Source organism: Hyperoodon ampullatus, assembly GCF_949752795.1.
Source record: "Hyperoodon ampullatus genome assembly, chromosome: 6".
Taxonomy (NCBI): domain Eukaryota; kingdom Metazoa; phylum Chordata; class Mammalia; order Artiodactyla; family Ziphiidae; genus Hyperoodon; species Hyperoodon ampullatus.
The window spans coordinates 40,430,824-40,456,490 of NC_136919.1; the positions used below are offsets into that span (position 1 = coordinate 40,430,824).

The following is a 25,667-nucleotide window of genomic DNA, read 5'->3' on the forward strand; positions in this document are numbered from 1 at the left end:
TAGAAGAAAATGAAGAGAATATCTTTTTTGACATTGGGATACTCTAAGATTTCTTAGAAGGAATGCAGAAAAGCACTAGCAATATGAGAAAAATGGATAAATTAGACTTCATCAGAATTTAAAACTTCCGGTGTTTGTAGACATCCTTAAGAAAATGAAAAAGCAATCCACCAACAGGTAAAAAATATTCTCAATACATATATCTGACAGGGGACTTATATCCAGAATATATAAAGATCTCTTACAACTCAAGAACATAAGAAACAACTCAGTTTTAAAAATGAACAAAAGACTTGAATACACACTTCAAAAAATATGTATAAGTTGGCAGTAAACACATCAGGAAAATGAATAGTAAAGTCATAATAAGGTAATATTTCACACCCACTAATATTGCTAAAATTAATAAGATTGACAATACCAAAAGTTGACAAGTATGTGGAGCAACTGAAATTCTCATAAATTGTGATGGGAGTGTGAAGTGGTACAACCACTTTGAAAAATTACATGGCAGTTTCTTATAAAGTTAAACAAGCATCTACTCCATGACCTACTAATTCCATTCCTATGGTATTTACCCAAGAGAATGATAGCACATATCCACAAAAAGACATAAATGTGAATGTTAACTGCAGCTTTATTCATAACAGCCCCAAACTGAAAACAACCCAAGTGCCCATCAATGGGAGAATAAATAAACAGATTATGGTATATTCATACAATGACTACTTCAGAGCACTTTTTTAAAAAGTGAACTCCGCATACACAATAACATGGATGAGTTGCAAAAGAACATGTTGAGCCAAAGAAGCCAGACACACAAAAATACATCCTCTTATGATTCTATTTGTGTGAAATTCAAGAAAATACAAAACTACTCTCTCTTGTTGAAATAAAATATTGGTTGCCAGGATGGGGTGGAGGGATTGACTATAACAGCCACAAGGGAACTTTCTGGGGTGATCAAAATGTTCTGTGTCTTGGGCTTCCCTGGTGGCGCAGTGGTTGAGAGTCCGCCTGCCGATGCAGGGGACACGGGTTCGTGCCCCGGTCCGGGAAGATCCCACATGCCACGGAGCGGCTGGGCCCGTGAGCCATGGCCGCTGAGCCTGCGCATCTGGAGCCTGTGCTCCGCAACAGGAGAGGCCGCAACAGTGAGAGGCCCACGTACTGCAAAAAAAAAAAAAAAAAAGAAAAGAAAAATGTTCTGTGTCTTGATTGGAGTGATGGTCACATTGGATTTACACATTCACCAAAAGTCATCAAATTGTACACTTAAAGCCCTTGCACTTCACTGCTTATAGATTTTACCTCAACTTTTTACAAAAGTACTTCAAAACTTCTGTGCCTTCTGAGGGCATAGATAGGATAGCGCTTTGGCCCTCAAAGTATTGTGAGCACCATTGTTGTTTTATGCTTTTTTGATTATAAAAAAACCATCTCACAACTGCCTTGGAAACTCTCACTTAAATAGAAGATTTATGTATATAATTGAGTTCATGTGAGGTGAAGAACTGTTATAAGGAGTATAACTTTATTTTTCTTAAGTCCTAGAAGGTGACTTTTAAAAGGTTTAATTTTTTGGAACATATTTACAAGATTATTAGGAGAATTTTTTTTTTTTTTTTGATAAGCATGCAAGGAAACATTCTGACCACATAAAGTAGAGGGTCTTTTTTGGGCGGAGGATGCAAGATTTTGTATTTTCTTAATACCCTTTCCAATGCTAATGTTCAAATGGTTTTGAATTTTTGATTCTATTGTAGCTGAAGTTTGCATTCAAGACCTACTTTCCTTATGCATCTCCGTCTCTTGTCATGGTGCTACTCCAGCACCCGAAAGGTATGTGAAGGTTGATTCTGCCCATATTAAAATAACTTCTGGGAATACACGGATTAAATTATAACTGTTTCCTCCCAGTTCCTTATCTGTAAAGGGAATTGGTCATTGCTAACCTCCTTTAAGCTCTCAGGGTCTCACATTCTGTGGATTTTGATGTGAGAATTTGCTTGACTTCCCAGTTACAATCATTTACCAAAAGAAAGAAAAAAGAACAAAATGGCCTCTAGTTGGGTTTTGATATTCTGTTCTGGATAACACAAGGCCTCTGCTCGTGCCAGCCAGATCTACCTGGATGCCAGGAACAGGCTAAGACTTGGCTGATTTGGAATAAAACAGTATGTTTATTTGTATTTTGTTCTTTCTACTCTGTGCCCCCTGTGGCAAAAGAAAAGATAAAATGATGAATGAAGCCAAGGAAGTTTAGTGGAAATTTCTCCTAACCAAGCCAAGGGAAGCCTTTTGAAAGAATTGAGTAAGTGTATTAGACCACAGCCCTCTCTGATTTCATTTGCCAGCCTTCCAGAGGCCATATCCAGTTGGGGAAGTGATGATTCTGCCCTGATTCCACTGATGTTGATCTGTTAACATGCCTGTGAGCTCCTGTTTAGGAAACATTTCAGAAATAGAGAGTATAGACATCCTTCCCGTCTAAAGCCTGAAATCTGAAGCAGAGGCAACACTGACACAAGACAGACTCTGTGCCGTAGAAAAAGGCATTCATCTGACCATGGAAGGAAAGAGGAGAGAAAAGAGTAAAAGAATCCATAATATTTCCTTTTTATGCCGTTTTTTTCCCTGGCTTTTTCCTGAGACTTGAGTAAGTAAATTCATTTGAGGAAAGTATGATTCGAGGTTTCAGAGCATTTTACAAAATCAAAGTTCCTCTTCCTTGTTCTAAAATATTAGGTTCTCACCTGAAGTGACCCACTTGATGCTGTCCTCTCAGATGCTAGAGGTGGAGGTGGTGATGGGCCTGGTGGGATCTCTAGTCAACTGTTTTGTGGAACTTAACCTGTGGGGACACAATGGGAAAACTTTAATAACAAGACAGAAAAGTCAGTAATTCACTTTCCAGGGCCGCGTCTCACAGCCTAAGTCAGATCAGCAAAGCCTAAGGTCAGCCTATGTGAGCAGCTGAATGAGCTCCAGAAAAAGTATTGGGGTTGTTATTTTTTAAATTTGGAAATCTATAAACAAAAGACTACCTCTGCTAGTTCCTAGAACAGTTTTCTGCATATTACATTCAGAAAAATAATGTTACATTCACAAATTGAAGTGTTTTTTACCAGTAGAATCTTCTATTCATCAGAAATTGATTTTGTGCCCACTGTAAAGTCTTGTAGGCATAAAAGATGGGTCACTTATGAGCCCTGACTATCCAGGAGCTACAAATAAAGGACATAAAATACATATCTAAACAACTAATAAAAAGAAGAAAACAAAAATGCCTTCAAAGCCTGCAAATCAAGAGTTATGGGAGTTCAGAAGAAGGAGAGAGATAATTTATGATTCTTTAACATTTGTGGGGTAGTAGTGGTTATTGTATCACTTACATTATCTTTCTCGTGTATTTAATTATAGAACCTATCACTACATGGAAATGTGGTAACCTTTTTCAGATGTTGTTCAGAACTACAGATACATACATGCTCAGAAGTGTTTAAGGCCATGGGAAAATTGTGAAACCAGAAAAACTAACAAAGAAAAGACATTTGTCTCTATGATACCCATGTACTTTTTTATGACCTTTTTTTAAAAAAAAAAAAAAACTATACACCTGAAATCTTATTCTAAATTCATCACAATCGTAGAAAAACAGTTGGGCAGCCCATTCCTAATTCCTTGTTGATTATTTTATTATAATCTCCATGTATGTTGAAATCACAGATTACTAGTGATATAGAGGAGGGGGTAGGTGAGTAGAAAAGAAAAAATCCTGGGGCATCTTCCACAGAGCCTTTGTAAACCCTACGGTGGGCTGCCTGTGCAGTCTCTGTCCACTCCCATGTACCTGAGTTAAAGAGCCTTTGAGTTTAGCTCTGTGTAACACTGACAGATCTTTCTTCCCAGGCCAGAGACATAGATTCTGGCTGGGATCAGCGTGAGAGCAGTGGTACGGATTCTGTGGACCAGGAAAATTAAGGCCTTTCCTCCAAAAGGCCTCTTCTGGTCTTAGCTGTAGATGATTCCTAATAGGTTTGACTTTTCTTCAGCTCCTCTCTGATGGCTCTCTCCACCCACAGATATCCCACAGGGACTTTGGCACCAGGCACTGAAACATATCTCTGAAATGCTCAAAGAAGTAGTTGAAGACCAAACTCATGGGTAAGCAAACACTGATGACTCGTAGGTCTGTTTCACACGCATTTGCTCTGGATCCTTATCTTCCCTTTGAGCAGGCCTGCCGGGGGAGGCATTACAAGCATACCTCAGAGATATTGCAGGCTTCGTTCCAGACCACATCAATAAAGTGAGTCACACGACTTTTTTGGTTTTCCAGTGCATATAGAAGTTATGTTTACACTATCCTGCAGTCTATTTAGTGTTCAATAGCATTATGTCTAAAAAAACAATGCACATACCTTAATTTAAAAATACTTTATTACTAAAAATTGCTAACCATTGTCCGAGCCTTCAGTGAGTCATAATCTTTTTGCTGGTAGAGGATCTTGCCTCAATGTTGATGCTGCTGCTGATCATGGTGGTGGTTGCTATAGGTTGGGGTGGCTGTGGAAATTTTTTTTTTTTTTTTTTTTTTTTGCATTATGCAGGCCTCTCACTGTTGTGGCCTCTCCCGTTGCAGAGCACAGGCTCCGGATGCACAGGCTCAGCGGCCATGGCTCATGGGCCTAGCCGCTCCGCGGCATGTGGGATCTTCCCGGACTGGGGCACGAACCCGTGTCCCCTGCATCAGCAGGCGGACTCTCAACCACTGCGCCACCAGGGAAGCCCTGGAAGTTTCTTAAAATAAGACAATATGAAGTTTATCACATCAGTTGACTCTTCCTTTCACAAACGATTTCTCTGTAGCATGCAGTGCTGTTTGATAGCATTTTACCCACAGCAGAACTACTAAACCCTGTCACTGCTTTATCAACTAAGTTTATGTAATACTCTAAACCCTGTGTTGTCATTTCAACAGTCTCACAGCAGATTCACCAGGAGTAGGTTTCATCTCAAGAAACTACTTTCTGGGCTTCCCTGGTGGCGCAGAGGTTGAGAGTCCGCCTGCCGATGCAGGGGACGCGGGTTCGTGCCCCGGTCTGGGAGGATCCCACGTGCCGCGGAGCGGCTGGGCCCGTGAGCTATGGCCGCTGAGCCTGCGCGTCCGGAGCCTGTGCTCCGCAACGGGAAAGGCCACAACAGTGAGAGGCCCACATACCACAAAAAAAAAAAAAAAAAAAAAAGAAACTACTTTCTTTGTTCATCCATAAGAAGCAACTCCTTGTCCATTAAAATTTTATCATGAGATTGCAGCAATTCAGTCACATCTTGAGGCTCCACATGAGATTGCAGCAATTCAGTCACATCTTCAGGCTCCACTTCTAGCTCTAGTTTTCTTGCTGTTTCTGCCTCATCTGCAGTTACTTCCTCCACTGAAGTCTTGAACCCCTCAAAGTCGTCCATGAGGATTGGAATCAACTTCTTCCAAACTCCTGTTAATGTTGATATTTTGACCTCTTCCCATGAGTCACAACTGTGCTTAATGGCATCTAGAAAGGTGAATCCTTTGCAGAAGATTTTCAGTTTACTTTGCCCAGATCCCTCAGAGGAATGTATTTCTTAAATAGTAAGAGTTGAAAGTCGAAATTACTCTTTGATTTATGGGCTGCAGAATGGCTGTTGTGTTAGCAGGCATGAAAACAACATTAATCTCACTGTACATCTCCATCAGAGCTCTTGGGTGACCAGGTGCATTGTCAATGAGCAGTAATATTTTGAAAGGATTTTTTTTTTCTGAGCAGTAGATCTCAGCGGTGGGCGTAAAATATTCAGTAAAACATATTGTAAATAGATGTGCTGTCATCCAGCCTTTGTTGTTCTATTAATAGAGCACAGGCACAGTAGATTTTTAAAAGGGCCCTAAGATTTTCAGAATGGTAAATAAGAATTGACTTCAATGTAAAGTCACCAACTACATTTGTCCCTAACAAGAGAGTTGGTCTGTCCTTTGAAGCTTTGAAGCCAGGCATTGACTTCTCCTCTCTAGCTATGAAAGTCCTAGATGGCATCTTCTTCCAATATAAAGCTATTTCATCTACATTGAAAATCTGTTGTTTAGTGTAGCCACCTTCATTAATTATCTTGCTAGATCTTCCAGATAACTTGCTGCAGCTTCTACACCAGCACTTGCTGCTTCATCTTTCACTTTTACATATGGAGATGGTTTCTTTCCTTAAACCTCATGAGCCAACCTGTGCTAGCTTCAGACTTTTCTTCGGTAGCTTCCTTACCTCTCTCAGCCCTCACAGAATTGAAGAGAGTTAGGGCCTTGATCTGGATTAGGCTTTGGCTTAAGAGAATGTTGTGGCTTGTTTGATCTTTTATCCAGACCACTACAACTTTCTTCATATCAGCAATGACTGTTTTGCTTTCTTGTCATTCATGTGTTCACTGTAGTAGCACTTTTAATTCCCTTCAAGAACATTTCCTTTGCATTCACACCTTGGCTAACTGTTTGGCACAAGAAGCTTAGCTTTCAGCGCATCTCAGCTTTAGATGTGCCTTCCTCACCAAGCTTTAAAATTTCTAGCTTCTGATTTAAAGTAAGAGATGCGCCACTCTTCCTTTCACTTGAACAGTTAGAGGCTGTTGTAGGGTTATTAACTGGCCTAATTTCAATATTGTTGTGTCTCCTACGGAGGCCCAAGGAGGAGAGAAAACGGACAATTGGTAGGACAGTCAGAACACACACATTTATCGATTAAGTTCATCATTGTATATTGGCACAGTTGATGGCACCCCAGAACAATTACAGTAGTAACAAGGAACATCACTGATCACAGATCACCATGACAAATATAATGGAAAAGTTTGAAATATTGTGAGAATCACCAAAATGTACACAGAGACAGGAAGCGAGCAAATGCTCTTGGAAAAATGAAGCCAATAGACTTGCTTGACGCAGGGTTGCCACGACCTTCAGTCTGTGAAAAAACACAATTACCTGTGAAGTGCAGTAAAATGAGGTATGGCTGTATTGGTCTGTTTCCATCCCCAAACAGGTGAGCACACTGCTGAGTAAGAAGTGGAGGAAGCACTTCGAGCAGCTCAGAATGAATAGGCTGCATGTGTAAATAGCTGGCATAGAAACTGTTCTGAGTAATGGCTAGTGTTAGGCTTTGAAATGTACAAGCATAACAATAAAAATAATAGACCTTAGGGAAAAAGCAGTGCTCACATGCTGCAACCCCTGGCCTGCAGAACGAGAAGGGCACCTCTCTGGGCCCTTCGGTCTTCTCTACCTCCTCTCTAGGGAAGGAAATTCTAAACTTCTCCTGCACAGTAGGATGAAATGTTTCTTTTCCTCCTCCTTGTAATAAATATTTGTCTAAAATTAGAAAATCCATTCTAACATAAAGTAATTTCTAACATTATGATATTAGGTACCCTCTTACATGTGTTATTTCCCTAGAAGCATTCACATTTAGGCTTTGCTAAGTTCTTTGTAACATAGTACCTTCGGCTTCCTCTTCAACTTCTTTGCTTTTAGAGTATACATATTTTATTCATTGTCTATACTAGCCTACTAATACTGTCTTTATTTGTTGCTGCTTTTCCTTCTTGAAATTCTCTATAATCTCATTACTGAGCCATCACATACTACGGCTGGTGCTCTTCTGTTCATCATCACTGATGCAGGTTTGGGTGCCAGTTACTCACTTACACAGCCTCCCTCCCCAACCCTGCCCCCAAACTCTTAACAGTAGAGGAGACAGACAGAACTGTCAGCCAAGTGGGGATCAGAGGATTGGCCATATGAATGACCTGCCATACCCTGGCAGCCCCATACACACCCCTTCTGGTTGTCTCTGTTGAAGAGCAGGGCCTAGACCCCAAACCTCTTAGGGCTCCTGCCTAACCCAGATCTGCCTCAACTAGGCTTCAGGGCCACCTGCGGGGAGGGGTCTGTGAACAGCTTTAGGCACCTTCTCAGCCAGCCCCATGAGACTGCATTGCACACTCGGCTGCTAGAGGAAGAGAGGCAGAATGACCAGGCCTTGAGCCGTGATCCAGGAGGGATGCCCATGTGGGGGCAGCGATCATGGGGGAGCCCTTGCTCAGCTCACTCATCCGTGAGGCCTGCAGGAGGGAGACCCCGTGGAGCTGGTTCCTTGCTTCTGAGACATAACCCAGCCCACTGCTCATGTGGCCCCTGGAGCATCAGCTCTCCCTCTTGTGGGGACAAGGGAGTAAGACTAATGCTCCTCCTCCTTCCTTTTCTGTCATTGTTTTGCAAGTTAGATTTCAGAACATTTAATCACTTGTTTTCAGGGAGGACTTGAACAGGAGGAGAGCAGTGACTAGGAGAGGTGGGAACGGCGCTGGCTTGGGGATTCCACGGGCCAAGCAGGGGACCACGCACCCAGATCCAGCAAAGACGGAGCGCTGCAGAGGGACTCAGAGCTTTCCTGTTCTAGGCGCTTCCCCAGTTCAGAAGGAAAGTTCTGCTCTATGTTAATCTCCGGCCAGTCCTGCTCCATTTCTCCCAAGGGAGATGTTAAACTGCTAGGACTGTCACTATGCAAAATCAGTGGGTCCTTACCTTAAGCAGAGTCTACCCTTTATTGCAACTCCCGGTTCCCTCTGTGACAAAAGGATAGCTTCACAAAAGCTTTACCTTTTCAGCATTGATGTATACTTGATGACAGGAAAGAGTACAATATACAGCTCATTAAAAATTCATAATTGCCAAAATACTGACCAGAATCTTTTGCCTTGTGAGAAAAGGAATAGCACGTGTTTCGGCCTGCGTCCCTTCTCTGGTCTCCGTCTGGACCCCAGGGAGCCCCCCTGTTTCTTGCTCGGGGCTACCTGGGTGGCTGCCTGGTGGCTGAGGGGCCCCACTCTCCACAGCAGCCCAGCTGTGCAGGCCACACAGAAGGCAGAGAGGTGGGCCTGCAGGTTCTCATCTTGCATCGTTCTTGATGATCATGGGCCAAAACCTTCCTTTCTTGAAGGCCTGTGCTCACTCAGTGTCCCTGGATGACCTTGATTTAAAGATTTAAATGTCTGAGGTCCTCAGGGCACATGAGGTTTTGAGAGGCATGCGGTTGAAAGTCCTGTGACAGGTTCAGGGCAGCACTGTGAGCTCTTTTTCTGAAGCTAACTCGTATTCCTTGAAAGTTGTACTTCAGTGGATAAGAACAATTGAAGCCAACCATTCACGAACGTTAAGTTGCTTTAAGAACCTAAAGGAAAAAGAAATCGAGTTGCCCGGCTGCCATGTGTTTTGGTTCTGTTCCAGGTCCTACGGAGGCCCCTTTGAGAGCTGGTTTTTGTTCGTTCACTTTGGAGGATGGGCTGATATGGCGGCTGAGCAGTTACTGACGTCGGAAGCTGAGGCTGAAGCTCCAGAGGCCCTGCTGTGGCTCCTGGCTTTCAGCTGTGGTCCAGGAGCTGAGCATCAGCAGAGAGCACAGATCATGGTGGGTGGCCAGGCCTATGGTGTGCCGCCTCAGGATCAGTCTCTTAGGGGCTAGAAGGGGCCCTGCAGTGGGTTTGGCTTTCACTGACCCCCAGGCACCTCGGCAGGTACATGCAGACATCCGCCTGGACGAGTGAGTGGGAGCTGGGCCTGTGGTCGAGGTGTTTTCCTGCCCTCAGGAGTGGACTGGTGGCCAGGCGCTGCCTGCTGTCCCGGGAGGCACCGAGGAGATGAGGCGCAACCCTTCCATCCCTGGGTCATTTTATCTCTTCTTGGTCACTGCCACTCTGTCATGCTTCACAGGCGCGCCTGGCCCTGGGGCCGCTCCCTCCAGGGGATGCCATGCAGGGTCTGACCGCTCTTCTGAGGAGCATCGTCCTCTTTCTGATCAGTGGCCTGGCACTGTCTGCTTCCGTCTTGACTTAACTCCTTTCTTGGATCAGTCAATAGATCCTCACAGTACTGGCTTTGTTTAGAACTCTTAGAAAAGTAATCACATGATATTAACCACTTAGCTTCTGGAAAAGGACTTGGTCATTTCCTAAATAACAGAGCAGCAAAGTACAGGAGTGGCTAGCTGTCTGTGGCAAAGACAGTTGTTATTTTGTGTGGGATATAATAATTACAGGAGCAATGTTTTGATTAAAGGCATTTGCGCCTTCCTTGCAAACATTTATTTGCTGGTTTTTAAAAGTTCAACTGCCAGCGCTTTTTGCTGATTTTAATAATTAAAGGGAGCAGGTTTCTTTATGTAGAGAGCAGTGCTCCTATTTGCTTGATGTTTTCTGTTTGAAAAAAACAGAGACTAGTTCAGATATGGCTGTATATTTTACTTGTTTAAAAGCATGTTATATGGCAGGAGAAAGAAAAGAGTTGGGATTTTAAAAAGTTGAAATTTGGTGATGATTTTGGATCAAAAATAGAACATTTTTAAAGAAATTAACATGTATCTCAGAATTGCTATCTGATGAAAAAGAAAGCCTATTTTTTCCCTTTTAAAATATCACATTAAACTAATTGAAGAGAATCCTAATTTTTCGTTATCTTAGTTTTAATAATAATTAAAATGTATGAAGCACTAATGATTTCTGAAGCCTTTTTATATATACTTTATATTTGATTCTGTATAAGCTAAATTGGTAGGTTATATGTTAAATTCCAAATCGATCATAGAAGCTCACAGATTACTTTTGAAGTGTAGAGAAATAAATTGTCCAATAAGGTTTATTTTCTAGAGAGTTCTGCATTGGCCTATCTTTCTACTAGTTAAGTTGGTCCTTTTTTTTTTTTTTAAATAAAACTTATGCCTAGTTCTTACTCAGGGGGTGCTTTGGCAGCCTGGATAAAAACAGATGAGCTCACTCAGAGTAGTTTAGTGCCAGTACGTCTGTTTCCTTCCTCTTCCTTCTCGGTGTTCAACCTGAGGCACCAGTTTGTGCGGCATCCCGGGGAGCAAATGGGGCCCAGTTTTCCTAGTTTAACTAATAGTGCATACTTCTCGCTCTCCTGACCTTTGATGGTCTGTTGGATGACTTGACAAACTGTGAACTGTCTTTGAAAGCATGATTATTGTAAGATTTGACTGAGCTTGACAATATCTGTGCCTTTGCCTTGAAAGGCATAATTAAATCAGGGTACCGGACTGTACGCAGCAGCGTTCTGTGACTGGAACCGTCACCTCTGCTGGGCATCCTTGAGGTGCAGGATTGGGAGGGGGTGGGGCAAAGAGCAGCCATTCCTGCCTGGGACGTGTACGCCGGCTCAGAGACCGCTCCACTCTGCAAACCATGTTCTCTGCCAGCCAGTGTTCATCTCCTTTTGCTGACTTTGAATTAAATCATGATAAAAGACAAAAACTATGTTTGTATACTCTTAAGAATTAGGTGAGGGTTCATACTCTTTAACCCTATCATTCTACTTCTAGGAATTATCCTAAGGAAGTAGTTAGAGAGCCGTATAAAGATTTATGTACAAGATCATTGCAGCATTGTTTGTAACGGCAATAACTGAAAATGGCCTACATTTCAATAGTAAGGATATCGGCTAAATAAATTGTGGTGTATTACAACCACAGAATAGCATTCTACCATGAAAAATCATGTTATCAAAGAAAATGTGCTATAGATAATGGTAAATTGCTTACAGTGAACTGTGAAAACTCTAGAATACCTTTATGTATAGTGAGTGCTGTGTTCACAATGCATAGAAAAAAGATAAGGATGTAAACCTCACTTTCAATGAGTCTCTTTGGATACTGGAGTTATAGTCATTTTGATTATTTTTCTTTTTACTTTTTTGTTCAAATGTTTTACAGTGAGCATATATAAATTTTCATAATGCAGGATAAAACTTAATACTTAGGAAAGAAAGCGTATATTTTTCTCCTGAAAAGATTTTTAGAAAGCATTAAAGTTTTGGGCATTGAGGAAGGTATTTGAAGGGAAAGACGGCCTGCAGTGAAAGAGAAAAGAAGACAAGCCTCAGGGACTATTGGACGAGAGGAGAAAATCAAATGCCAGTCAGGAAGAAAATGGATACGGAGGCATTGCTTCCTAAACCCTGACATTTTTGCAGACCTACCTAGACGCAGGACAGCCGTGGGCCCCCGTAGACGCTGTCAGACGAGGGCAGGCTGGTCCCGGGCAAGAGAAGAGGGGGTGAGGGACGCTGCCCTCCTGCATGGAAGGGCCCTGGGGTGCAGTTTCTCACGGTCTTGCCTTGTGGTTGGAGTCGCTCACACAGCACTGCTAGTGTACTGGAGCTTATGACAGACTTCATTGAATGAAGCCTTAACTTCAGGGAAAAAAACGACTCACACAAAATCCATAAAATTGGTCATGGGAATTTTCAGAGTAGGCCTAAGTATTCTTTTGAAAATGAGGGAACATAGCTCTTCATGAGTTCCATGTGGCATTTTGGATCTACAGCTTTCAGTTTTTACTGTTTCCCAAGTCACAACTTGATGTACCATTCTTAGAGCAAACAGAAATCTCAGCATGAAATAAATATTTTTTATGCAAAAACAACCCACAGACTTATAACAGCCACTATTATTATGTGGATTCCACAGACTTGTGACCTCTGCTTGAGCTTTAAACATGTATGAACAGTGTCCCAGTGTCTAAACCAAACCAGTGTGGTACGTGTGTGTGTGTGTGTGTGTGTGTGCACGCACACGCTTCCTCCCCGCCGAAGGTGGCAAAAAGGCAAACCTTATTCTTTTTTCTTTTACATCTTTATTGGAGTATAATTGCTTTACAGTGGTGTGTTAGTTTTTGCTTTATAACAAAGTGAATCAGTTATACATATACATATGTTCCCATGTCTCTTCCCTCTTGCGTCTCCCTCCCTCCCACCCTCCCTATCCCACCCCTCCAGGCGGTCACAAAGCACCGAGCTGATCTCCCTGTGCTATGCGGCTGCTTCCCACTAGCTATCTACCTTACGTTTGGTACTGTATATATGTCCATGCCTCTCTCTCGCTTTGTCAGACCTCACTCTTATCAGCACATTGGCTCCGCGGAGGTCCGAGCACTGAGCTTTAATTGACCTGTGGCTGTGATAGTGAGCAAGTCTTCAAGGAGCCTTTTGTTCTTTTTCCCACAATATAAAAATCTGACTACATTCTGCTGAGGACTTTTCTCCATTTCCTTTCATACAAAAAAAGGTCGATTCCTGGCATGATGCCCTGGCTGCTTAGTGAGCAGGACGAAAGAAAGTCAAGAAATTTCCATTACGCCATTTGGGTTTGTGTGGCGCAGTGTGTAAACTCTGACATGGTCCACCCCATCCACCCTCCCTCGGGCGCCAGTCCTCTCCTGTTTCTGGGGGTTGCTTCAGAGAACTGAGTCATCCTACAACCTGTGTGTCCCGACTCTTCCCTAATCTCTTCCCTTTGAAATTATACTTCCCAGGTGGAGGTGAAGGCAGTGCTCAGCTGCCTCATGAAGCTGCTCAGGAGTCCAACCCTCTCTGCCAGGGATCTGCAGGCAGCAGCTGGAAAGGGCGGAGAGGGAGCCTCCAGACCGCCTGCCTGTCAGCAGCTGATCAGGCGCCTCCTCCTGAACTTCCTGCTCTGGGCTCCCGGAGGCCACGCGATTGCCCAGGAAGTCATCACGCTCGTAAGTCTCCCCTTTTCTGGCATCCTGGTTCTCATTCTCATCCCAGGGAAAAGGTGGGTTATCACCCAAGGACCCAGCCTTTGAACAGTGTGGGTACCAGATGCTGTCCAAACGTGGCTGGACAGGCCGGGAGGGGACAGCTGGGCCAGACCCAAAGCCTGCCCTATGCGACACCTGCGTGGCACAGGAGAGGGAAGGGAGGCTCAGACAAGGGAGTGGACTTCTCCCAGGTCACACAGCTCGCTGCCAGGGCCCACGGTGAAAGCTCATCTCCGGTCTCCCCAGGCTGTCGTCTTTCAGTTACAGTTCATGACTCTTCCTCCTCATGAAGAGAAACAAGACTTCAGTGAGAATATGGTCACTGCAGTGGCTCAAAGAATTTCATTTGATATTTTTTTTTAAAGTTTGCTAATTACAAAGAGCTCCTTCTGGAAGCCCAGCTGACCTGAGGGGTTCTTTACGGTCCAAGTCAAACGTGAGCACCGCTTATGGCATGGGACTTAGCAATGATTTCTTTAAATAATGACACTAAAAGCACAGGCAACAAAAGAAAAAATACATTGGATTTCATCAAAATAAAAACCTTTGCAAATCAAAGGACACTATCTAGAAGGTGAAAAGACAAATCTTGAAATGGGAGAAAAATTTCGAATTTATACTTGAAAATATTTGGAAATCACGTATCTGATAGGGGTTTAATGTTTAGTGTTTAGGCTATAAAAGGAATTTGTACAGCTCAACAACAGTAAAACAACCCAGTTCAAAAACTGGCAGTGAATTTTAGACATCTCTCCAAAGAAGATGTACAAATGGCCAATAAGCATATGAATAAAATGTTCAACATCATTAGCTCTTAGGGAAATGCAGTCAAAACCACAATGAGGTACCGCTCCATACTCACGAGGACATACACTATAAACCAAGCCAAACAAAATGGAAAAGAAGACAGAAAGTAGAATAGAGGTTATTAGGGGCTGGGGAGTGGTGCAGAGTTCCTGTTTGGGATAGTGAAAAAGTTTTGGAAATGGATAGTAGTGGTGGTTGTACAGCATTGTGAATGTACTTGATGCCACTGAATTGTACATATAAAAGTGGTTAAAATAGCAAATTTTATGTTATGAGCTCATCTCAAAAAAAAAAAACAACGTGCTGGTTCTTGGAGTTAGGTTTTTTTATGTTTTTGTTTTTACTTTTTATTGTCATATAAGGTATATACAGAAAGGTATAGCTTGATGAATTTTTGCAAACCAAAAACACCCATGCAGCCAGCAACCAAATCAAGAAAGGAATGTTCCCAGTACCCAGAGGCCCCCTCCCGCTCCCCTCCAGGGCAGGCTCTGTTTGAATGTGAACGTGAAGAAAGTCCCAGTGACCAGTGGGACTGCCAAGAGCCTCAGTAACCAGTGCCCACAAGGTTCTCCTTGGTCCTAGGAGAACAACATGTGTGGGGTGGGCAGACCACGCAGCCAGCCTGTCAGTCCGCCCTCTCGGGCTCAGACAGAAGACCTCCCAGAGCCTAGGTGTGGCCGAGAGCAGAGGAGGACTTGCTTGTCACCTGCTGGGTGCCATCTCCTCAGGGCCCGCCCCAGCACAATGATCTATCGTGTGCTTTTATAAAATGCACATCTCACTTACCTCCAAATCCATTTGGGGAGGGGAACTACATAGGTGAGAGTTAAATAATGTCCTCATATCTGTAGAACTTGGTATCAACCAACTTTTTCTCTGGCCAAGTGTAAATTATAATAGTCACGTTTTGGCCACTACCTCAGCCAGGTGATCAAGGTCAGCATCAGCAGGGATAAGTCATGTTGATATGAAGTGATGAACATGGCACTTTACTTCTGTGGCCTTCCTATCCCAAACCTATAACCCCAGTCTAATTTTGAAAAAACAGTTGACAAAAACCCCAGCTGAAGGACATTTGACAAAAATACCTGACCAGGGCTTTCCTGGTGGCGCAGTGGTTGGGAGTCCACCTGCCGATGCAGGGGACACGGGTTCGTGCCCCGGTCCGGGAAGATCCCACATGCCGCGGAGCAGCTGGGCCCGTGAGCCATGGCCGCTGAGCCTGCGCGTCCGGAGCCTGTGCTCCGCAACGGGAGAGGCCACAACAGTGAGAGGCCCGCGTACCGCACAAAAAAAATAAATAAATAAAACCTGACCAGTCCTCCTTAGGACTGTCAAGGTCATCAAAAACAGGAAAGTCTGAGAAACTGTCACAGCCAAGAAGAGCCTAAGGAGGGATGATGACTAAATGTAATGTGGTGTCTTGGATGGAATCCTGGAACAGAAGGACATTAGGGAAAAACTGAGGAAATCAGAATAAAGTCTGACCTAAAGATAAGGTTAATAAAACATATTAATATCGGTTCATTAATTCTGACAAATGTACTATACTAATGTAAGATGTTAACAGGAAAACTGAGTGTAGGGGATATGGGATTTCTCAGTATTTTCTTTTGGGTCAAACTATAAATCTAAACCTCTTCTAAAATTGAAAGTTATTTTCAAAGTCAAAGGCAGACACTTCTGAATCATGCAGGTGCTGGTGGCATTTTTGTTGCCTGACCTCTGACTTCCTGCCCAGGCCCTGGACGCCTGTGGGAGGGGCCTCAGCCCATGGAGCCTGCTCAGACCCGGCTGCCCCTCCTCCCTGAGCCTGCACCGTCCTGCTCCTCTGCTGTCCTGTCACCCTGAGAGTGGAGAGCAGGCCAAGGAGACCACGGCCGGCCCAGCACATAGGGTGTGAGAGAAGGTAACCCAGAGAAAGCGCCTCAGAGACACGCAGGTCTCTGCTTCTGTATTGCAATCACATTTCCCTCCATTCTGGGGAGACTGTCCAGGTTCCCAATGGACCGCTCTCAGGTCTCACCCACAGACTGGCTGCTGGGGCTCAGGATCTGGGTCGTGTCACGAAGCTCAGGATTGCCGCCGATGCCGGAGCCCCATCGCCACAGAACAGCTCACCTGCAGCCACGCATCAGCGCTGCCAGTCTACACCTGAGCCTGGGGCAACTCGGAAAACCCCGGCGCCTTCATTCACGTTCAGAAGTCAGCTCAGCTGCAAAAAAGATTAACTAAAGGATGAAGCTCGGTGTTTTCTCTTCCCGCACCGGCTCCTTAGGAGGTGGGTGCTGGCCTCCCGGGCACCTCGGAGCCCGTCACAGCTGAGAGCGCCTCCTGGGCGCTGTCTTTGCAGATGTTCAGAAACTGTTTTAACTAACAAACATACCGGCCTTCCTAACTCGAAGGTTTCCTGCAGTGGCCACACAATCGGTTGAAGGCAGCCCGGCAAGAGCAGCTACAAACAGGACAGGTGGAAGGGGTCCACCCAGTGCCAGCCCCTCGTGGGTTCCTTGGGGCCTCCCTCCGTGAGCAGCCTGGGAAGAGCCCTGGGCCAGGTCTGCTTGGCCAGGAGCAGGTGGACGGCCTTTCTCTTTCAGGGGCTTTGGCATCACCACCCTCAGGACCCTAGCCCTGGCCTGGCTTTGATGTGAACTCAGAGAGGCGGGAGCAGGGCCAGCTTCTGGGCCCGGGTCCTGGTCTCGGCCCTCTCGTCTTGCCCTCCGCTCTGGAGAGCCGTGCTCGCTCTAGGCTGCGCGTCTGAGCCCTGTCTCTTTGCGGCCTTCGATCCTCCTCTGAGCTGCCCCTTGTGCCATCGGCTCACCTTCCTCCTTCCTCCTCTCCTGGCCTCACACCCCAACCTCGGCCACAGCACGCTCCCCCACTTCCTCAGGCTCCCGCACGGGCCCCAGGGCGCAGCTTCTGAGTCTCCACTGAATCCCCCCATCGGGGCCCCTGCCCCTCCCACCCGCGTGCTGCTCCTCCGCCCCTGCGCCTGCTTGACCAGCTCCGCTCTCTCCTCCTTGAGCCTCCAGGACGAGGATGAGGCGCAAGCAGCCTGCCTGGCGCCCGGATTCCTCCTGCCCCTCGTCCTGCCCTGAGTTCACGTTTCTCTCCCCCTCTCCTTCTGTCTTCTGTTGCTGGACCACAGCAACAACAGCCAAAAGTTAGCCAGAATCTGAAATATAGAGTTCAGTTATGTAATTGCTGAGCTCAAAATGAATCTGACCTCCACAAGGATGCCCTCAGCTGAGCCCTGCAGGACGCGGCTTCCCCTCCCTCAGAGGCGGTGAGGCGGGGTTTGTACGTGACCGGAGACCTAGAGTGGAACATGGGCATTGAGGTGGCTTGTAAAGAGGGTCAGTGATGGCACCGCTGCCCCGCGTCCGGCTCCGAGGAGCCCCCGTGGTCCCTGGGCACTGGAGCGGGAGGCAATCTTCCCCCCACTCGGGTCTGAGGTAGTAAATTAACTCTTCTAAGGTGCCCCAGGGAAGCTCATGTTGTTTCATCCGTAAAGTCATCTACAGCATCTGTGACTTCTGAGTAAAACCAAGAGAGGATTCTGTAGACACCAAGAGCCACAGTGAACCCCACCCAGGCTGGCAGCCTGCCCCCTGACCCCAGCAGAGCCCTCTCAGCTTGGGCCACTGCCAGTAATGGCCGGGGAGCACCAGTGCTGTCCAGGGGGCCCAGGGCGTCCCCCGCTGCCACTCACTCAGTACCCGTGCTGCAGAGAGTCTGCCTTGACTCATGGCCAGAGGTGGCCTGGGATTAAAGGATGTCCTGGGCCCTAGGAGAGTCCCGGCTGCACCAGGGTGGCTGGTCACCCTACCAGAAGGGCCCAGTGTGGACACAGAGGAGGAGCTGACCTTGGGCTACTCAGGCTACTTAAATATCTGACTCACACATGAAAAACGAACATGTGGTGCTCACTTTGGCAGCACATAGACTAAAACTGGAAGGACACAGACAACTCGCATGGCCCCTGTGCAAGGATGACATGCAAATTCGTGAAGCGTTCCATAGTTAAAAGAAAAAAAAATGAATATGTGGACTACTCTCAAAAACAGAGGTTCTCAATATGCTTGTGTCTAAAAAAAATCACAGTAACTTCTCCACGCAGATAAATCGTTAGATTCTCATCCTCCCTTTATGAGTACCAACAGCGAAGGCTGTATTTAGCAGAACTGACAGTTCCTGTGTTTCCTGCTTCCCTTGAGAATCAAGTGTTAAAACCTTAGGTGCCTATTAACAAACAAGTGGGCCTGCCGCTAGCCCACGAACGCCATTTATAAAGCTGTTAGTGTAAGAACAGGTGGCGCTCTCCTTTCAGCATTTTCCAGTTCTCATAGTGGTGTGAGCCTTTGGCAGGAAGTCAAGCCACAGCATGCTCATTGGCCCCTGCTCCCCACGGCAAATAACCCCAAAGCTTGTGATGGGTGTTCCAAGAAACAGCATTTGTCTGTAGCCGTTGTGGGTCTGAGAGGGCCAGCATTAGGAAATGGCTCTGCTCACTAGATGGCCCACCTCTGAGAACGCATTCGCTTTGCTCATCACCTTGAAGACAAAACAAGAGCCCTTTGGAGCTGATAGGAATGCAGGTGCTTTTTGGGGACAGGATGGTTACAGTTGGTCCACTGGACGAAGAGATGAATCTGTCTGGAAAGTGTTTTAATTTGCCTTCTCTTCTGTCCTCACTGCAGATGGCTCAGACTGATGCGATAATGCACGAGATTATTGGCTTTCTGGACCAGACCTTGTACAGATGGGACCATCTTTGTGTGGAAGCCCCTAGGTCGAGAAAACTGGCCAGAGAGCTCCTTGCAGAGCTGCGTGGGCAAGCCTAGCCCAGGCCAGTTAACCAGGGAGGCTACGCGATGAAATGGTGGGGCTGCTTCTTATGGCCTCCGTTTGTCGAATGCATTCCCTCTTTGAGTTGCAAGAATGAGCCTTAAACATCTTGGCAAGATCTGGTAGTACATATTTTACAAAATGAGAAGTCAGGTGCTTTAGCCTGAATTCAGTGAGATTTACTCACTAATGACGGGATTATGGTTCAGCATTCCCTGTGCCTGTTCAGCCCGGATGTCGATTAGAGAATCACTCAAGGAAAGGCTTGGATGGGAGAACAGATTTTTATTTCCTTCCCCGCCCCCCCCCCATATCAAACCAAGATGCACAACTATTATTTGGATGTTTCAAACTCTTTGGACCAAGAAATTGGTCACGAACCACTGATAATTTAGAAAGTAACTTAGCCGTTTTCCACAGATCTCTTTTTTAAGAAGTCCTGTAATTGTTACTGGTATTTCGTCTTATCCACCGGGATACTCTCTTGCTCCCCTAAGACGTTCTTCATCCAGGATAGTCAGGATCCCTCAAGTTTCCCTCCCATGCCCCCTGAGCAGAGCCCACCCAAGCCCAGTAGCAAGTAGTGGTGACGGGGGAGCAACACTGCTTAGCAATGAAATAAAGCCAGCTTTGGGGCTTTTTGCTTTATACTGGCTAAGCACTGGCTGTTACTAAAAGAGCTCATATTACCTCAAAGGTGGCTGACAGGGGAGGGTACAGGATGTGTACTAGAAACATTGGAAGAGATTATGTGTCAGTTCTCTATTAACTAAAATGGAAATTGGAAACTTTTAATAAAGAGTTGGGGGGGTTCCCTGGTGGCACAGTGGTTAAGAATCTGCCTGCCGGGCTTCCCTGGTGGCACAGTGGTTGAGAGTCCGCCTGCCAATGCAGGACACGGGTTCGTGTCCCGGTCCGGGAAGATCCCACATACTGTGGAGCGGCTGGGCCCGTGAGCCATGGCTGCTGAGCCTGCGCATCCGGAGCCTGTGCTCCGCAATGGGAGAGGCCACAACAGTGAGAGGCCCGCGTACCGCAAAAAAAAAAAAAAAAAAAAAAAAGAATCTGCCTGCCAATGCAGGGGACACGGGTTCGAGCCCCGGTCCGGGAAGATCCCACATGCCACAGAGCAGCTAAGCGGGTGTGCCACAACTACTGAGCCCACGCACCTAGAGCCCGTGCTTCGCAACAAGAGAAGCCAGCGCACTGCAACGAAGGGTAGCCCCCGCTCACCGCAACTAGAGAAAGCCTGCGTGCAGCAAAGAAGACCCAACGGAGCCAAAAATAAATAAGTAAATTTATTTTAAAAAAATAAAAAAGAATTGGTGACGCCAACATTAATTTTATTTCACATCAGTTTTTTCCTTTCAGGTTTATTCTTTTGCTCTTTTGTGTATGATCTGTTTGTCGAGTGAGTCCAGACTTCTCTCACTTGGATTTCTGCATCAGTCATCTCTGAATTTCCCTCATTCTTGGCTCCTGTTTGAGGTATAAGTAGAGTTTTGATGTATTAGAGGTTGAGCTTTTAGGGGAGTTACTTGTTTTGGTATATGGATCCACCTGAAGATCTGGAAAATTCCAAGACCTGACCTGAGCCTTTCTTTAGAGAAACGTTACAGTATGAAAGGTATATTGTTAAAATACTTTTATCACAAGTGCCATCATCATACGCTTCCCTTGGTGTTGAGGACGCCTCTCCTATGTTGGCTTTTGCCAGGGAAGCTGTGACCAACCTCTGTGGACATGAAGAAAAGGGCTTAGTTTGGTGGCAGTGAGTAACCCCTAAACCGAGCCGCCACTGGGAACCAGACCTCCCTGTGGGGAGTGTGCTTCCACGTGGACATCCATTCACACTGTATTTCACAGCAAACAATAAAAACAAGACGGTTATCTCAGATTGTTTAAGCTGCATTTCTGGAGAGTCCCTTCCTGTCCTGACTTCACCTCAGTCTGTTTGTAGTATTTCCCCATTCCTTTACAAAGCCTCTAACGTTCTCCTAAGCCTTGGACTTGGATCAAAGAGGACAGAGCCCAAAACTACAGGGAGAAGAGGCATTACTGACCACCCCTGAATACAGAGGTTATGTTATTCAGCAGGACTTCATGATGTTTGCAGAATTTGTTAGCTTTTTAAAATTTGTAATTTGTTTTATAGTTTGTCATTCTAAATAAAAAGTCACATGGCACCTAATTTTGCATTCGTTAAGTATTATAATCTTTCTCAGAGAAAGCTTCCCTCTACTCCCCAATTATGGAAGCTTCAGGTCTCACAAAACCTAGATAGGCCTGCCCCTGGAAAAGACCAACTGTGGTTTATCTCCAGGCCTGGGAATCTTGGCACCAGATGTCTGAAAACTGCCAAGGAGAGTGACTGTAGGGCAGGCAGTCAGCAGGAGCTGCTAAAACCAAATGAAATGCGTCATACATATATACACTTTTTTCCCTTTAAGCCAGACAAATATTACCACTGAGTGTAAGTTGAATTGATCTACACATTGTTTCCCATTTCCCAAGAGGGAATGCATCTGACAAAGCACAGCCCACCCTCTTGCTCGTTCTGCTGTTTCAGACTCATGGCCCTGGCGCTCCGGCCTCCCCGGGCTCCCCCGGGTGTCAGGAAGGAGGGACTCGGCCCGCGGCTCCACTCATCCTTGAAGCACGCATCCCGTGGCTCCCACAGGACCCTGGCCGCTCCCGGTTTTACTGCAAGCAGCCTGCGTGGGTTTTCTGGACGATCACTCTGCTTCCTGACATCGGGCGCTGAGGGCCTCTTATCTTGTCCAGGAGGCACCTGAGACAGCAGAGGGCACCTGGGGACAAGCCCCTGTCCGGGCGTTCCTGGGCTCCAGCTTCTTCATTTGGCCCCGTTCTCGGCCCTGTTCTTGCTGGGACAAGGGTACTAGACAAAAATGGGAGCTCTTCCAGAGGCCAGCAGAAAGCCACATTTTCCGTCAAAGTGGAGGAGTCAAGGACAGGGATACCTGGAGAGGATGCGGACCTGGGCAGTGGGCAGAAATGTGAGGAAAACCTAAACTGAGCCTGCCCCTGTGTTACCCAAAGGGGCCCGGTGTTTGCACAGTGAGAACAAACGTGAGGAATGTTCTTCCTTATTCGACAAGGAATCCAAATTATGCTCTCCAAGGAGGAAGAGAATGAACTTGACTTGTTGCTGTCCTTGCCTTTCTCTTCCTCTGCCAGCCCATCACCACGTCACCCACAGCCAGCACTGCTGACGATGGCATCCTTCCTCTGCCTGACACTGGGTTTGACATGGATTTCGTCAAACAATCCTACGTTATTAATCATCACCAAACCATCTCACTCCTAAGTGTCTTAAAGCCTTGTAAAATTCAAGTCCACAGTTTGTTTATAGCATGGGTCCAAATCATCTCTCTCGTATATAGACTGACAGTAATAAAGGAAGTTGATAATGTAGGACCTTCCCTTTTCCCCAGTACTGACATAACTGTGATACAGCTTATTGTACTTGGTGTTTTGGGTAGGAAACTTGCATGCTTGGATACTGAAAGTTTCACACTTCTCAGCTTTTCTGTAGAAGTAGAAAGTCTCATAAATCAATGTTGAAAATCTCGACCTCTGGTGTTTCTCACAATATGATGAATCCATGTGAATCAGTCAGGATTCTTGGTTGCAAGCAACAGAAACAGACACGATGTTGAAAGCAAAAGGGAAGCAATCCAAAGGGTATTTAAAAGCCCACAGAATTGTCAGGCAGACAAGGCTTAGCTCTAGCCAGCCAGCAGCAGTGCCCAAAACGCAGCTTCAGAGTGGCCTGGTGAGGAAATTCCTGCTGCTGCTGTCACTGAATTCTGCAACCCTTGTAGCTCGTCCTGCAAGGTCTGCAACCTTCAGTGGCGAGACAGGTCCCTGCACCCCGCTCTTTGAAGGGCTGGCCACAGCCCCAGCTGCTGCATCTGACTAGAGAAGCCCAGGTCCCCCACCCGCAGTTAGGCTGTAAGGGGAGCTGGGAAAGCAAGTGTGGAGCTGGTTTCGCTTCTGTGACGGTACTGGACACCACCAACTGCATCTCCCACAGACAGGAAGGGGCCAGAGCCTGGGCAGCGGAAGAGAATTTAAAACGTGCACAACACTACATATTGTCTACTCTTCTCGAGCACTGCAGAAGGCTGAGTGCCATGCAGCAGCCCGACACTCTACTCAGTAAGAAAAGGAAGACGAGGGCCCTTAGCAGAAAGCCAGTGTGCCGGCATTTGAGGCTGGGCTTCTCCAGTGTGGCGCTACTACCCTGGGGACCGGGTAAGTCTCTGTGGCGGCGGCTTGATCCCACCCTCTCTCAGCTAGGTGGCAGCCCAGGAGCGACAATCGAAACTTTGTCCAGACATTGCCAAGTTGAGAACCACTGCTCTCTAACTGGTGGTCCTTTCCTTCTGGAAAGATATCCTGAATAGAAACAGTAACTGTCTTAGAGGTATAAATTAGACTTAATAGAATCCTAATAGGAGAACTAGATGATCTGACTCCAGAATTCATATGGAAAAATAAACGTTCAAGAACAGCCAAGAAAATCCTGAGAGTGAAGTGTGATGGAGTATAATGAAGAGTACACACATCTTCTAAAGCTCGACTCATTATGACGGCTTGGTGGGACCCGAGCTAGGGAGCCCACAGAGAGATTGTCCCCATCGGGGTCATGAGGGCCCTCCTTGGGGCTCCAGCCAACCATTCTCAGGCCTCCGGCACCAGCCTGGGCAGTATCTGACCCACTGGGTCTCCCTCCTCCCTGACAGCTTCCTTTGGCTGGTGGAACATTCCAGGGCTTCCCCTCAGCCTGAGGGGGCTGGGCCCTGCTCAATCCCTGACCTCGGCCTGGCGGGTGTGCCCGGGCCCCCACCCTGTGTACCCTCACTCTGCTGGGCTTTCCACGAGCCACCTCTGTGCAGAGGGGCCGCACCCTCCCCGGACCACAGACCTGAATACCCACAGCCCAGCGGCTGTTTCCACTGAGAGGTCAGGTGACCATGTCAAACTAACACGTCCAAAGCTGATGCCACCAACCCCCGACCCAAAACCACAGTCTCCCCACGTCAGTCGATGGCCGTCCCGTCTTTCCAGGGACTCAGGCCCAATTGTGTAGTTATTTTTCACTCCTCTCTCACCCCCACGTCTGAGTCACTAGGACGTCGCTGGATCGGACCGTTCCTTGCCCTCCTCGCAGACACCAGCATCTGCCTGCTCTCCCCGCCGCCGCCCTGGCCCCTCTTTAGCATCTCAGCGATCCCTTGCCGGTGCCATCACGTCACACCCCTGCTCAGAGCACGACAAAAGCTCCCGTCTTCATTCAGTAAAACTCAACACTCTTAAAATGGCTTTCAAGGCCCTACACAGTATGGGCCCCCTTTTACGCTCTGACTTCACCACCTAATATTCTGTGACCCCTTCGCCCACCCACCTGTTCCAGCCACAGGGGCCCAGGGCCTTTGCGTGGGCTGTCCTGCACACACACCTTCCCCAGACATGCACGGCTATCCCTCACCTGCTCACATGTCACCACCTCCATATGGCCTGACCCGCCCATCTCCAGTGGCACCCCACTCTCCACCCCTCAGCTTTCGTCCCTAACACATAACACCTTCTAGACCCCAGGCAGTCTACTTATATACTTGACTGTCTCCAATACAAGTGCCTGGAACAGTTCCAGGCATACAACAGGTGCCCAATATTTGTTGAGTTAGTCCATACAGGGATTAATATACGGTAAAGGCATTTCCATCAACAGGGAAAGATGGTGCTGAGAAATCACGTTGGAGCTCTACTTCTTAGATAATAATAAACACACACAAAAATGCCTAGCCCTCTTTCTTTACCAAAGTATCTGGAGGTTTCCTCTCTGGGGTTGTGGGTTTTCTCCAGAGAAAACTAGCAGTTCTGCTTGGAAAAAAGAGGAGGGACACGGGTGGTTGGAAGGCTGCTGCCACTCTGAGAAGAGAGTCTATTACTCAGATAAGTACAAAATTAGTTTATAAAATCAAGACTTTCCTACTCCCAAAATGTAGAAAGAATGTTCTTGTATTTCATTAAGAATTTCTTGCTCACCTGTGGTTTGCAGACTTTCACATAAACCCTGATTTCAGCCCCTGGCCTCCCCCTCCCCACTGCCTGGAGTCTGCAAGTTCAAAGCCTTTGGGTCACTGCTTCCAAGAAGACTTCTTGGTCCTTTGAGGGGAGGAGAGGGTCCTTCTCCACAGGAGGTAGGGAAGGGGCCTGAGGCAGAATCTAAGAATCCTGTCTTCAGCCCTCAGGCCAGAAAGGGAACCCTTTCTACACAAGATGCAAACCCAGACCCCACAGCAGGCTGTCCATCGACAGGTGAGTGGATA

The 25,667-nt window shown here is 46.5% G+C and overlaps 1 protein-coding gene across 1 annotated transcript in view; it reads left to right on the plus strand.

The window, feature by feature from the left end:
- FANCC (FA complementation group C) overlaps nucleotides 1-19,304 on the plus strand; it is a gene marked incomplete at both ends in the record, with an annotated part of 187,923 nt that extends 168,619 nt beyond the window's left edge. Inside the window, 5 exons of the mRNA XM_079706296.1 lie at nucleotides 1,767-1,842; nucleotides 4,086-4,167; nucleotides 9,311-9,491; nucleotides 13,405-13,611; nucleotides 19,161-19,304. Coding sequence (XP_079562422.1) covers nucleotides 1,767-1,842; nucleotides 4,086-4,167; nucleotides 9,311-9,491; nucleotides 13,405-13,611; nucleotides 19,161-19,304 — 690 coding nt within the window. The remainder of the gene's footprint in view (nucleotides 1-1,766; nucleotides 1,843-4,085; nucleotides 4,168-9,310; nucleotides 9,492-13,404; nucleotides 13,612-19,160) is intronic.
- Nucleotides 19,305-25,667: the final 6,363 nt, after the last annotated feature.